At 49.5% G+C, this 13,825-nt stretch overlaps 1 protein-coding gene across 3 annotated transcripts in view; it reads right to left on the minus strand.

Annotated features, from left to right (window-relative positions):
• Window positions 1-13,825, minus strand: part of LITAF (lipopolysaccharide induced TNF factor) — a 112,668-nt gene that overhangs the window by 74,010 nt on the left and 24,833 nt on the right. The window contains exon 1 of one of the 3 annotated variants that reach the window (XM_036825836.1): window positions 6,551-6,705. The exons of the other annotated variants lie outside the window; for them this stretch is intronic. Coding sequence (XP_036681731.1) covers window positions 6,551-6,590 — 40 coding nt within the window. The 5' untranslated portion in view covers window positions 6,591-6,705. Of the gene's footprint in view, window positions 1-6,550; window positions 6,706-13,825 lie in introns of those variants that run through there. 3 annotated transcript variants of the gene reach the window in all.

Consider the following 13,825-nt stretch of genomic DNA (forward strand, 5'->3'; position numbering starts at 1 on the left):
AATCCTCAACAAAATACTAGCAAACAGAATCCAACAACACATTAAAAGGATCATACACCACGATCAAGTGGGATTTATCCCAGGGATGCAAGGATTCTTCAATATACGCAAATCAATCAATGTGATACACCATATTAACAAATTGAAGAATAAAAACCATATGATCATCTCAATAGATGCAGAAAAAGCATTTGACAAAATTCAACACCCATTTATGATAAAAACTCTCCAGAAAGTGGGCATAGAGGGAACCTACCTCAACATAATAAAGGCCATAAAAAAAAAAAAAAAAAAAGAATCTGCCTGCCAATGCATGGGGACATAGGTTCGAGCTCTGGTGGGAAGATCCCACATGCTGCGGAGCAACTAAGCCTGTGTGCCACAACTACTGAGCCTGCACTCTAGAACCCATGAGCCACAACTACTGAGCCTGCGTGCCACAACTACTGAAGCCCGCGCGCCTAGAGCCCATGCTCTGCATCAAGAGAAGCCACCGCAATGAGAAGGCCGCGCACTGCAAAGAAGAGTAGCCCCTGCTCGCCGCAACTAGAGGAAGCCCGTGTGCAGCAACAAAGACCCAACGCAGCCAAAAATAAAAATAAATAAATAAATAAAAAGAAAATTTTAAATATATATATTTTTTAGAAGAAATATCCAGTCTTAAATCAACAGAAATAAATTCAGGTACATCTTTCAGAACAAAACAAAGGATATTTTTGGAAGGGGTGCCTGGACCCCAGAAGGGTCCTCAGTGAATCAGGATGTCCCAGCTGGGTCCCCTGCCCTCCAGCCCTTTGAGAATCACGTGGTTTCTGACCATGACCTTCCTGTTTTCAGATGATTCTGCCACAAACAGATGGTAATCACAAAAACATGAGGCACCATGTGACAGTCGCCTGGCCCTTCTTGTGGGCAGTGGCCCCTGCCCTGACTGGGGCAGGCACAAGGTTTGGTCCCTCTGGGCCCTGCTCCAGAGTAAGGAGACCTCGGGAGGAATCTGGCCAAAGTGACAGTGGCTCCATCCTCTGGCCAGAGAGTGGCATGGAGCTAAGTCAGGGTCTGAGCACACTGGATATTTACCCCAAAGGCAGCTTGGGAGGGGGGATACCTGGGCTCTGGGAGGTGGGGCCAGGCAGGGCCATCTGTCACTATCGTCAGCAACTTATTGCAAGGCATTTCCTGGATTGGGGCTCCTCTTGTACTGCTCACCTCTCCAGGCCTGAGCCTTTCTCTTCCTTACTAACATATTTTAAGCATGTTCCAGGTGCTGTCACCAGACAAACATCATTTCATTTCATCCCTACTCATCCTTGAAGAAGGAGCTATCATCACATTTCCTAATTCACTGATAAGAAAACTGAAGCACAGAGAAGTTAAGTGACTGGTCGAAAGTCACACAGCTCAGGACCCATAGTCTTGACAACCACTCTGTGCTGCCTCTTTGAGGAAGGGTCAGAAACCCAGGTGCTCCATTCCAATAAACAAATTCCTACCAGAGAGGGTACAGTACTGCTCACCAGCATCTCTACCCAGGAGAGCTGCTCCTCTCCCAGGTGCCCCACGTCCTCAGGGCATCACCACCCACCAGTCACCCAGCCAGACACTCAAGCCTGACAATGCTTCCTCCGCAGTCATAAGTGTCTCTGGCGTCAGGCCCTTTCTCTCCAACCCTTCCCCTCACTATCAACTGTGTGACCTGGGGCAAGTCACTTGACTTCTCTGTGCCTCAGTTTCCCCACCTGTAAAATGGGGATAATGATAGGTCTATCTCATAGAATCATCATGAGGTCAAAGTGATTTTTTAAATTTTTTATTTATTTGTTTATTTTGGCTGCATCGCACAGCTTGTGGGATCTCAGTTACCCAACTGGGGATTGAACCCGGACTATGGGTGAAAGCCCAGAATCCTAATCACTAGGCCACCAGGGAACTCCTACAGTGATTTTTAAATTAAGAAACACACACACGCACACAACACTGTAAATCAACTGTACCCCAATAAAAGTTAAAAAAAACCAAAAACCAAAAAACAAACCAAAAAACCCCACATTGTAAAGCCAACTATACCCCAATAAAAATTAAAAACACACATACACACACACACACACACATATTTTTATATATATATATATATATATATATATATATATATATATATATAGGGGCTTATCATGACACCTGGCACACAGTAAGAGCTCAACACTATTTAACTATCATAATTATCATCTGCATCCAGAGCTCAGCACAGTGGATGGGACACCAGAGACCCCAGAGCAGATGTCTGGGAGGCCAGAGATGGTTTCCTGGGAAATGCAATCATGTCCCTCCCCAGCCACGGGTCCTGTGGTGCTGTCCCCACGAGCCCGAGCATGAAGCACGAACTCCTCAGGCGGTCTCATGAGTCCCAGCTGATGGCACCTACCCTCTCCTGCCCACAGAGCTCCCTCCAGCGACCTGCTGCTCCCCTGCCCTCCTCCCCCCTCCCACCCCCCATGCCCTGCACAGCCGGCTCCTTCCCATGCTTCAGGGCTCAGCCCACATCAGTGCCTCCCTGCCCCAGGTCACAGCACATGGCTCTTCTCCCTCTGGGCCCCACAATTTGTCAGTTTGGACCTGCTTGTCTGTTGACTGTCCCCCCACTGGAATGTCCGGGCTGTAAGGACCGGGACCTCGTCAGGTGCTCACAGCTGGATCCCCCAGCAGGCACACCTGGCAGGTGCGTCAACAAGTGTTTGTGGAATGACCAAATGCTGGAATCAGTGAAGGAACAAATGGGGTCTGGTCCCAACGCTCATTTTGCAGCCTGGGAAGCCAGAGCGGAGATGAGGTGACTTCACGGGTCACATACACAGTGGGTGGCAGAGCCAGGCTGAGGTTATTATTATGAAATATTTCATAAGGACAAGGGGGCACATGCCATGCAGACAGAGCTCTGGATGACTTCCTCTTTGATTTGCCACCAGCCCTGGTGACACAGGCAGCTGAAGGCTCCATGAATCACTGCCCTTCATCCCAATCACGGTCACCCCTGTGCCAGTGGAGGGACTGGCTGCGAGGTCTTTTCATTCGATGCTGGGATGGGGGCTCAGGATGGCCCCTCTGGCAGGTCACAAGAACCCCCCATGGGATGGGAAATCACGTCTTAACAGCTGAGTCACAGCCAGGGTGTAGAATGGCATCGCTGGTAAGCGTGACTCCATGACATCCACTCCAAACTCATCCCAGCCTGTTTCTCCCCTCCACACAGCTCAGCTGTATTCAAGTCGGCTCACTGGCAAGATACTGCCACGGAGGAAGGAAGCAAGCCCAGAGAGGACAGAGCTGGTTTGGGGTGGGCAGCCTGGACCCTTGTCCCTTGCGGAGGGAGAGAACCAGGTCATGATACCCAGAAGAGCCAGGCCCACTAGGTGTCTATTGTGCTGAGTCCTCACCTCCACCCTCGTGAAATGGGCAGAACTGTTATCTCCACTTCACAGATGCAGAAACAGGGCTCAGAGAGGTTGAGGGCTTTGCCCGGGGTCACACAGCTGGCCAGAATTACCTCGGGGCTGGAACTGCAGAGCCTTACACGCAGCGTTCCAGCTGATCGCAATCCACACTCCACCACGCGCCAAGTGTTTAGAACACGTCACTGCCTTTCGTTTTTTTTACAACAAACCTATGAGCTACGTGCTATTGTTAGCCCTGTTTTACAGAGGAGGGAACTGAGGCTTGGATAAGGGAGACCATTTGCACAGAGTCCACAGTCGGGGGCTGACAGGGGTGGGATTCGAACCCAGTGCATCTCCAGGGCGCATGAGCTTCCCTCTGCACCTGACCTCCTCCTTCATCAGCGACTCTTGGCTTCTGCACAGTTGGTCAGGAGCAGGTGGGCTGACCCACACTGTGACCTCTGGGCCAAGGACATGGGTCTGCAACCACCTTCCTGCCCCAGGGCTGTTTTCCCAGGCCTCCGGCTCTCCCGGCATTTGTATAACTGGTCATTTTATTCACTTGTATGGCCTCCTGCCTTGGCCCTGCCTGATCCCCCATCCCCAGGAGGCCCTTTGAAAGAGTAAACGGAGCTGGAATGAGGGACTGACGCTGAGGGATGGACAGATAGCCAGACAGCCTGGAGGCAGATGAGGACACAGCCAAGGGACCCAGACAACTACGGTGAGTGTGAGAAAGCAGGTGATATACATGTGAAATGCTGGCGACAGATGTGAGCAAGGCAGATAAAGGAACCTGGGTCACTGCGGAGCAGAACAGAAATAAAAATGCTGATTTATCACCAGCTGGACACGGCCCCCTGGAGGCCAAGTGTGTGACTTTTAAAGAAATACCCTGAAAAATGGGTCTGGCTCAGCCGAGAGCCTTGGAATCCTTTTTCTTTTTTCTAATAGCCGAGATATAATTCACATACCATACAGTTCACCCATTCAGAGTGTACATTTCAATGATTTTTAGTATATTCAGAGTTGTGCAAACATCACACAGTCAACTTTAGAACATTTTCATCACCTCAGAAAGAAACCCCGTACCTTTTATTATCACCTCCCTGTTCCTTGTGCCCTCTCCCCATAGCCTTAAGCACCCACTAATCTTTTTGTCTCTATAGATTTGCCTATTCTGGACATTTCCTATGAGTGGAATCATGTACTTTGGGGCCTTTTGTGTCTTTAGCATCATGTTGTCAAGGTTCACCCATGTTGTAGCACGTATCAGTACTTCATTTCTTGGGGAGGGATAAATTAGGAGTTTGGGATTAACAGATACACACTACTATATATAAAATAGATAACCAACAGGGACCTACTGTATAGACAGGGAATTCTATTCAATATTTTGTAATAACCTAAAATGGAAAAGAATCTGAAGAAGAATATAGATATATATAGGTATAACTGGATATATATAGAATATATATAGGTCACTTTGCTGTACACCTAAAACTAACACAAAATTGTAAATCAACTATACTTCAATAAAAAAATAAAAATAAAATACTTCATTTCTTTTTATTGACCAGTAACATTTCGTGGTACAGATACACCACATTTTGTTTATCTACTCATCCGGCTGACTGACATCTGGGTTGGTCCCTCCTTTTGGTATTATGAATAATGCCGCTACGAACCTCCCTGTACAAATTTCTGTGTGTTTCTACTTCTCTTGGGTCCACACCTAGGAGTGGAAGTGCTGGTCATATGGGAAAGAACCTTGGAATCTTCTTCCAGATTCAGAGATCCTCCATAAACACATAGGCAAGAAATTCTACAAATAATCCCAGCACATCTTATGCAGGCTTCCTGCATGCCAGGTCCTGTTCTATATTCACTTGCAGAATCTTCACAGCAATCTACTGATGAGACACTAGTATTATCTCAATGGTACAGACAAAGAAACCGAGGCACAACTCTGCCTGGCTCCCGAGAAACTGCTCTTAGCACGAGACCAGAACAAAGTTTGTGATGGGTGAGAGCAAGACCAAGGGCACCCGTGAGTCACACTCCAAGGACCTGAAGGAGTGGCTTCCCCTCCCTTCCTGGTGTGACCCCAAGGGACAAGCATCTCCCCCGGGGAGGAGCCCACTGAGGGCCCCCAGGCCTAGCCACACCCCTCCATCCTGGCTGAGACTTTTCGAAGGAGGGGCAGGGGTGGGCTGGGGGAGATCTTTCCTCTGCCATCAGTGAATCTGACCACTTCCCTCTCCCCCCACGTCAGGACAACAGTCACAAACTCGGTCCAAAAGCATTTAGTGAGCACTTACTACATGCCAGGCACTGTGCTGTGCACAGAAGATCCTGCCAGGAGCAAAACAGACACAACCCCTGGAGCTGACACTCTAGGCGGGAGAAAGACAATACACTGCATAATAATAAATATATACGGCCCCCCATAGTAGCGGGTCCCTCCTGGCAACCGATGCACGCACCCCTCCTCCGTGGCAGAACAAAGGACCCCATTCCCTCCCCACAGCTGACGGGTACAGCAGTGGGGTTGGCCAGGTGCCACGTGACGCACACGCACACTTAAGCAGGGCAAAGGGGCACACACTGGGTCTGAAACAGGAACGACATCCTCACACAAGGCGATGAGGCTGAGGGGCCTCTTTAGTTCCTGGTAAGGAAGTGTTCTAGGTCCAAGGCCATTCTATGAGGCCAAGTCCAGGTTAAAAGACTGCACACCCCAGACCCCTTCCCAGCACGAGGCAATGCAGATCAAACCCAAACATCTTCTACAGCTGGAGGGAAACGTAGAGATGAGCTTAGTCCAGGGTTTCTCGATATCAGCCTTACTGACATCTGGGGCTGGAGAACCCTCTGCTGGGGAGGGCTGTCCCATGCACTGTCGGGTGTCAGCAGCACCTCTGCATTCTACCCACTAGATAACGGCAGCGCTCCCCACCCTGCAGCGGCAACAGCCATCCAAGTCTTCGGGGTTACAATCACCACCCCCACCTGTTGAGAACCACTGATCTAGATAAACCCTGTCCGATTACAGATAGGGAAACGGAGGCCGAGAGAGGTTAAAGAATCAGAACAGCTGCCACAGACTGGGCATCTACCTGGTGCTGACCCGACGCCAAGGGCTCTGGACGTTATCATCTTGAATCCTCGGCACCATCCTAGGAGGGAGGCATTACCACCTCCCTTTCACACATGCAGAATCTGAAGCTCAGAGAGGCCAAGGGACTTTCCCTGGGCCACACAGCAGGTGAGTGGCCATCAGAGCCAGGCATCCTTGACTTGGGGCCCAAGCGGCCGCCTCCATGAGCTGAAGGTGAGCTTCACTGAGGGAGTTTTGGTAAACAGGCAACAGCTGCTGGCAAATTCTTTAATTCCATCTGTTGACATGTCTGTCATCAACTGCAAACATCTGTGGGTTTCCACCAGGGTCCGCTTGACTCCTTCCCATCCCCGTGGTCTGTCAGGCATGCGCAGAATGACAGGTTTCCGAGCTGATGGGCCACCTTTGGCCCGTATTATCCCAGGTCTCAGTGGGCAGGTGGCCTTGGTGAATACATAACCATCTGTCATAATAAAATCATAAGCTGTCAGAGCTAGATGCAGCCTCAGAACGTACCTGATTCAGCACCTGTGTTCTCCAGGCAGGAACTGGGGGCCCGGGGGTGAGGGGAATACCATGCTCAAGGTTACACAGGGAGCTGGGGCGGGGCCAGAAGGAGGACCAGCTGAGATAGAATGCACATACCGTACAATTCACTCTCTCACAGCGTACAGTTCAATGGTTTTGAGTATATTCCTAGAACTGTGCAACCATCCTCACAATCCATTTGAGAATATTCTCATCACCCTTCCCAAAACCACTGGCAATCACCCCACCCCACCCTCGTTTTCCCCCAACTCTCCAATCCCCTGACAACCACTAATTTCTGTCTTTATGGATTTGCCTATTCTGAATGTTTCACGTAAATGGAATCATACAGTCTCTGGTCTTTGGTGACTAGCTTCTTTCACTTCGCATAATGTTTTCAAGATATATCCGTGTTTTTAACAGGGCTGCATTCCTCTTAAAGGCTGAATAATATTCCATTGTATGGACAGACCGCATTCTGTGTGTCTGTTCATCCATTGATGGACATTTCCATTGTTGCCACTAGACTGTTTTCTTGGTAACTCCCATTGATTGAGAGCTTCCTATGTGCCAGCCTGAGCACCTTACTTGCAGACAGATCACACAGCCCTGGAGGAGGCAAAATTGTTCCCATTTCACAGTCAGGGAAACCGAGGCTCAGAGGAGCCAAGGGACCAGCTCAAGGCTCCAAATCAGAGGTGTTCTCAGAGGTCCCAAACTGGCAGCCTGGGGGCCAACGTGAAACGCACTCTGGTTTGGCCTGAAAAGCATTTCATAGTTGCTTGAATTAGCTGCAAACATTTGAAACTTCAGGGTTTTTTGTGTTAAAAAAAAAAAAAAAATGGATTTCTAGCTTCTCTTGAAAAAAATAATAAAAATCACATGATCTAGCCACACAGAGCCTGTCTTTCCCTTTCCAGGAGTTTAGAGACAGCTGCTGAGAGATCTGCTGTCCCCTCAGGACAGGCCTGTGCTCTCTCCCATCCCCCGGCCCACCTGCTGGGTTAGGGTGACCCACCATCCAGCTTGCCCAGGACTGTCCCAGTTTTAAAACTGAAGGTGCAGGGCCCAGGAAACCCCTCAGTCCTAGGCAGGCGGGATGGCTGGTCACCCTACTGGCCCAGAAGCCCCATCGCCTGCCAACCCTGCCATCCATCACTCCCCCCAAGAACCTTACACTATACGTCACACATCAGCTTTGGTCCAGTGTCTGGTGTTCTCAGCTATGGTTTCCTTCTACCATTTCTCCCCCTGCCCACATTCTCCAGGCCCCAACTTCTCATGCGTCCTGGGCAAAATGAGAAATATAAAGAGGCTGAATTCTTCATTAACCTGGACTTACTCCATTTCGACTCTTGTCCATTCTGAGACGGAGGCCTTCCTGCTGTTATGAACCTCCTTGCTTTTATGAAACAATAGGGGAGGGGAGGTCGTTGGGGAGGTTTTTAATGTCTTCATTAGGTAAAATAAAAAGTTAGCCATCTCATGTCCAACCGCAATTTTTTAAAATAAACTTTAAATTTTAGAATAGTTTTAGATTTAGAGAAAAATTGTGAAAGGAGCACAGAGAATTCCATACTCTCACATCCAGCTTCCCCTGTTATTAACATTGATACATTATTATTTACTAAAGTCTGTGCTTTATTCAGATTTCCTTAGTTTTTTTCCTGAAGTCTTTTTTCTGTTCCAGGATCCCATCCAGGACACCACATTACATGTAGGTTCCTCTGGGCTGTGACAGTTTCTCAGACTTTCCTGGTTTTTGATCACCTTGACACTTTTCAGGAATATTTGTCAAGTCCCTCAACTGGGATTTGTCTGATGGTTTTCTCATGATTAGAATGGGGTTGTGGGACTTCCCTGGCCGTCGGACTTCCCTGGCCATCCAGCGGTTAAGACTCCACTTCTACTGCAGGGGGCACGGGTTGGATCCCTGGTCGGGGAACTCAGATCCCGCATGCCGTGCGGGTTGTGTATTTTGGGAGGAAGACCCCAGAGGTGAAAGGCCATTTTCATCACCATCATATCAAGGGTACGTGCCCTGAAGATGACCTACCACGGTTGGTGGTGACCTTGATCACCTGGCTGATCAAGGTAAATAATTTGGAATTCTTTTGTGTGGGAAATTCATCTCTCCTCCAAATTAAAAAAACTATCATATATATATATATATATATATATATATATATATATATATATATATATATATATATATATATATATATATATGATATATATATTTTTAACTTTCTATCAGCAAAGCCCTAATCCTGGCTTCACCACTGCAGGCTCCAGCTGGCCATACGGGATTTGCCAGAGAGAGACAGAGCCCCCTCTGTGTGCCAGGTCTATGTGGGATTTTTATTTCACATAAAAGGGTGCTTTCTGGCAAAATGGGGCTCAGCCTCCCCAATTTACAGAAGAGGCTCAGAGAGGCGAGTGGGGCCCCAGGTCACACTCTGTGAGTGGCAGCTGCTGGGTCTGAACCCACTTCTCACCTCCCTCCCCAGCCACCCCTGAGCTGGCTTGCTAAAGCTAACTGCTGTCGAGCAGGAAGACACCCAGGCCACGGAGGCGGGGAAATTATACCAGCCTGGATCCCCCGCTCTCAACCCACGGGGCCCCACCCACCCGCGGGGAGACATCCCCGGCGGACCTTCAGCTGCCACTGCTCCAGAAACCTGGAGTTAGAAAATGGAAAAGGTCTGGAGATGAACCGCAGGACGCCCCAGCCAGAAGGGCGCCACCTGGCGTCGCCCCTCCCCCAGCGCCCTTTATACGGGGCCTGGTGGGCGCCCACCCACTGGGAGAAGCCTGAACATATCTTTAAGGGAGTCTTGGCTCACTCCCCGGACCACATCCTGAGGCTCATCTTCATCATCCCCCTGCCTCCTAGCGGGGCTGGGCTGGGCAGTGGTGAAACCTGGTGGGCTACTCCTGAAGGAAAGTCTGGGAGTCCTGGACCCCACTCTTAGCCTCTAAGGTCCCCCTGGTGCCCTGGGAAATGTAGCTCAGGTTCCCCGGCAAGAGCACTGGACTGGGGGTATCCTGAGAGACTGATCCACCCCTTGGGAGAGCCCTTCCTGCTCTCTGGGCCTGGGGGTCCTCCTCTGTAAACTGGGGCTAAGAGCTGACTCCCCGGGAGCTGCCCAGTCCCCTGCTTCCAACCCGGACGCAGCTGGCCCAGCCGCCTCTGACGGTGGCCTCTCGGCCTCTGTGGCGCGTCCCCTGCTCTCTGCCACCCCCTGCAGGTCATGTGTGGGAGGGCAACTTGGCTGAAAGCACCCAGAAGGAGACGAGAACTAGTTTCCTAGACCGGCATTCCTGGGTTCCCATCCCGGCTCTACCACCTGCTAATGGAACCTCAAGTGTGCCACTGAACCCCTCAAAACTTAACCCAATGCTTTGTCATTTATAAAATGCATATAAACAGGTGAGGAGGACATCTAGGCGTCTCTGTGGTAACATTTGCCCAGGAAATTATTGCCTCCAGCCTTGTCCACTCTGCATCCTCAATGCTGTTGTGTCCACCCACCCATCTCTGCCCGGGCTGGGCCTTCAGCCTCTCTCCTGAATCACTGCCTAGGCCTTCAAGTGGCCTCCAGTCTCCACTTTAATCCACCCTCCTAACTCCAGCCAGGGTTCTCTTTCTAAAACACTGATCTCATGAGTAACTCTCCTGCTTGCAATACTCAGTGGTCCTCTATCGATAAAGTCACACCCTTCACAGCATTCAAAACCTTTTCCCTCATATCTGTCAGAATGGCTATTATCAAAAAGACAAGAGCTAACAAGGGCTGGCGAGGATGTGGAGGAAAGCGAACTCTAGTGCATAGTTGGTGGGAATGCAACTTGGCTCAGCCACTATGGAAAACAGTATGCAGGCTCCTCAAAAAATTAAAAATCTAAATACCATATGATCCAGCAATTCCACTCCTGGGTATATATCCTAAGGAAATTAAACCACTATCTTGAAAAGATATCTGCATGTTCATTGCAGCGTTACTTACAGTAGCCAAGACATGGAAACCACTGAAGTGTCCATCAATGGACGAATGGATAAAGAAAATGTGGTATACATATACAACAGAATAGTACTCAGCCATAAAAAAGAATGAAATCTTGCCATTTGTTACAACATGGATGGACCTTGAGGGCATTATGCTGAGTGAAATAAGTCAGACAAAGAAAGAAAAATACTGTATGATCTCACTTTATATGTGCAATCTAAAAAAGCCGAATGATACAGAAAACAGATTGGTGATTGCCAGAGGCCAGGCGGGCAGGTAGGACTGCGGAGGCATGAAATGGGTGAAGGGGGTCAAAAGGTACAAACTTCCAGTTATAAGGTAAATAAATTCTGGGAATATAACATACAGCTTGGTGATTATAGTTAACAATAATGTATTGTATAGTTGAAAGCTGCTAAGAGAGGAGATCTTAAAAGTTCTCATCACAAGAAAAAAAAATGTAACTATGCGAGGTGATGAATGTTAACTAAACTTATTGTGGTGTCATTTTACAATATATACATATATCAAATCATTATGTTGTATGCCTGGAACTAATACAATATTACACATCAATTGTATCACAAAAAAACCCCAAAAAACAAAAAACAAAAAACCTGTTAGACCTGGGCCCTGTCTTGTCTCTGATCCAATCATTTACCATTTCTTTTTCCATCCTGGGCTCCTGCATATGAATCCACTGGCACCCTCTGTACCCCCTCACCCTATGGTGATTCCCAAATCTGGGCCTTTGCATATGCTATTCCTGCTGCTGGAAGACATTGCCTGTACCTCTGTCCACTATTTGTCATTCAGGATACAGCTCAAATGTCCCCACTGCTAAAAAGCCTTCTTTCCTTCCCACTCCCTGCCCTGCCCTGCCCAGAGAAGAGTGGGTCCCTCCTTTGACTTGTCCTTCAGGCATCTGCTCGGGATCCACCTCCTCCAGGAAGCCATCCCTGACCACCCCATACCCCCAAGGTCTTGAGTTGGGATAGCGTGGCTTTGGTCTGTCTGACCTTGGGGACTGAGTGCTGTGAGGTCAGGGGCTGTGTCTGAGTACTCGGGTATCCCTGGCACCCAACCACTGCCCGGCATGGAGGAAGAAGTCAGCTGGGGTTTGGTGGATGGATGAATAAATAAATGAATGAATGAACGAAAGAATTTGGACAAGCAAGTTGGAACTGGTGATCACAAGGAAGGGTTCTTGAGTGCTACTTGGAGGACCCCTTGGCTTCATGGGAGGTAGAAATGGCTTTGCTCTGACACAGATCATGGCTCCCTGGACCCCATCTAAGCCTGTTTCTCCACAGGCAAACTTGGGAAAATATTAAGCCATTGCCCAGGTGGTTATAAGGATTGACTGGGATCACATTGCTCTTGGTTTATAGCCTGGACCCCGAAAGCCTTATGTCAAAGCTCATGGGACCTTTAGGTGTTTAGCCTTCATGATGGGATTCTAGGAGGGAGTGTCCAGGACACACAGTGCGCAAAGTCTCCAGTGCCCACCCTCCACCCCCTCCACCCCCCACTGGTCCCTCTGTGCCTAACACTGGCCTCCAGTCTGCTCTTCCAGCTGAGCCCCAGGCAGGCTTTTCCAGGGTCTGGGCTTTAGCAGAGGCTAACTCTCTTGGCCCCTCAGTCTCTGCAATCCTCCCTGCATCCCTGCTCCCCAGTGACATCCATCAGCGTCTGGCCAGCTGTTGTCCAGAGCAGCCACTTCCGACCAGACCCCCCATCCATCACCGCAGCCCAGGGGACTTCAGCCCAGCTGCAGCCAACAGCCCCAGCACCCACCCCGGGGCTGGGGTTCCCGGCAGCCTCTCTGCTTAACCCCAATTCTGGAAATGGACAGCAGCTGGGTGGGGGCAGGTAGGGGAGACCCTCCACTCCAGCTGTTAGGAGGGGATACCCCTACAACTGACCTGCTGACAGAGGCCTTTTGCAGGCCACCCAGTCAAAGGGAATTAGGAGCCTTATTTTCACAGCAGCAATGACAGCTGACCTCTATTGAGTGTTTACTGTGTGTTCAGACCCTCTGCCAAGCGCATTCCCTGCCTCTGCTAATTTAATCATCAAAACAAAACAAAACAAAAACAACCCATGAGGGGGGACTTCCCTGGCGGTCCAGTGGTTAAGACGTTGCCTTCCAATGCAGGGGGTGCGGGTTTGACCCCTGGTCGGGGAGCTAAGATCCCACATGTCTCGCAGCCAAAAAACCAAAACATAAAACAGAAGCAATAGCGTAACAAATTCAATAAAGACTTTAAAAACGGTCCACATCAAAAAAACAAACAAACAAACACAAGCCATGAGGTTGGTTCTGTTATCATCCCACTTCATATGTGGGGAGACGGAGGTTCAGAGAGATGCTGTGACTTGCCCACAGTCACGCGGCGGGGAAGTGCCACAGCTGGGACTCAGACCCAGACTGAGCGATTCTGGAATCCACGCGCCTTCTACCCTACACAGGTGCCTGAGTGGAAGTACATGGAAGACACAGGGAAATAAGGACCGGGGTGGAGGGGAAAGAGGGATTCCTGCTCAGAGAGGCATTCCTTGGGAGCTTTGAGAGATGGGCAAGATGCGGGTGGGCAGAGGACTGAGGGGGATGTGTGCTTAGCAGGGGGAGCACCGTGAGCAACGGCGTGGAGGTGGGAGCCTGAACCACTATCAGCGCAAAAGAGCGAGAGTCAGCGAGATACACGAGACACACACACAGTGTGAGGCTTGTA

This window comes from Balaenoptera musculus, chromosome 15 (genome assembly GCF_009873245.2).
Source record: "Balaenoptera musculus isolate JJ_BM4_2016_0621 chromosome 15, mBalMus1.pri.v3, whole genome shotgun sequence".
In the NCBI taxonomy this organism is placed as follows: domain Eukaryota; kingdom Metazoa; phylum Chordata; class Mammalia; order Artiodactyla; family Balaenopteridae; genus Balaenoptera; species Balaenoptera musculus.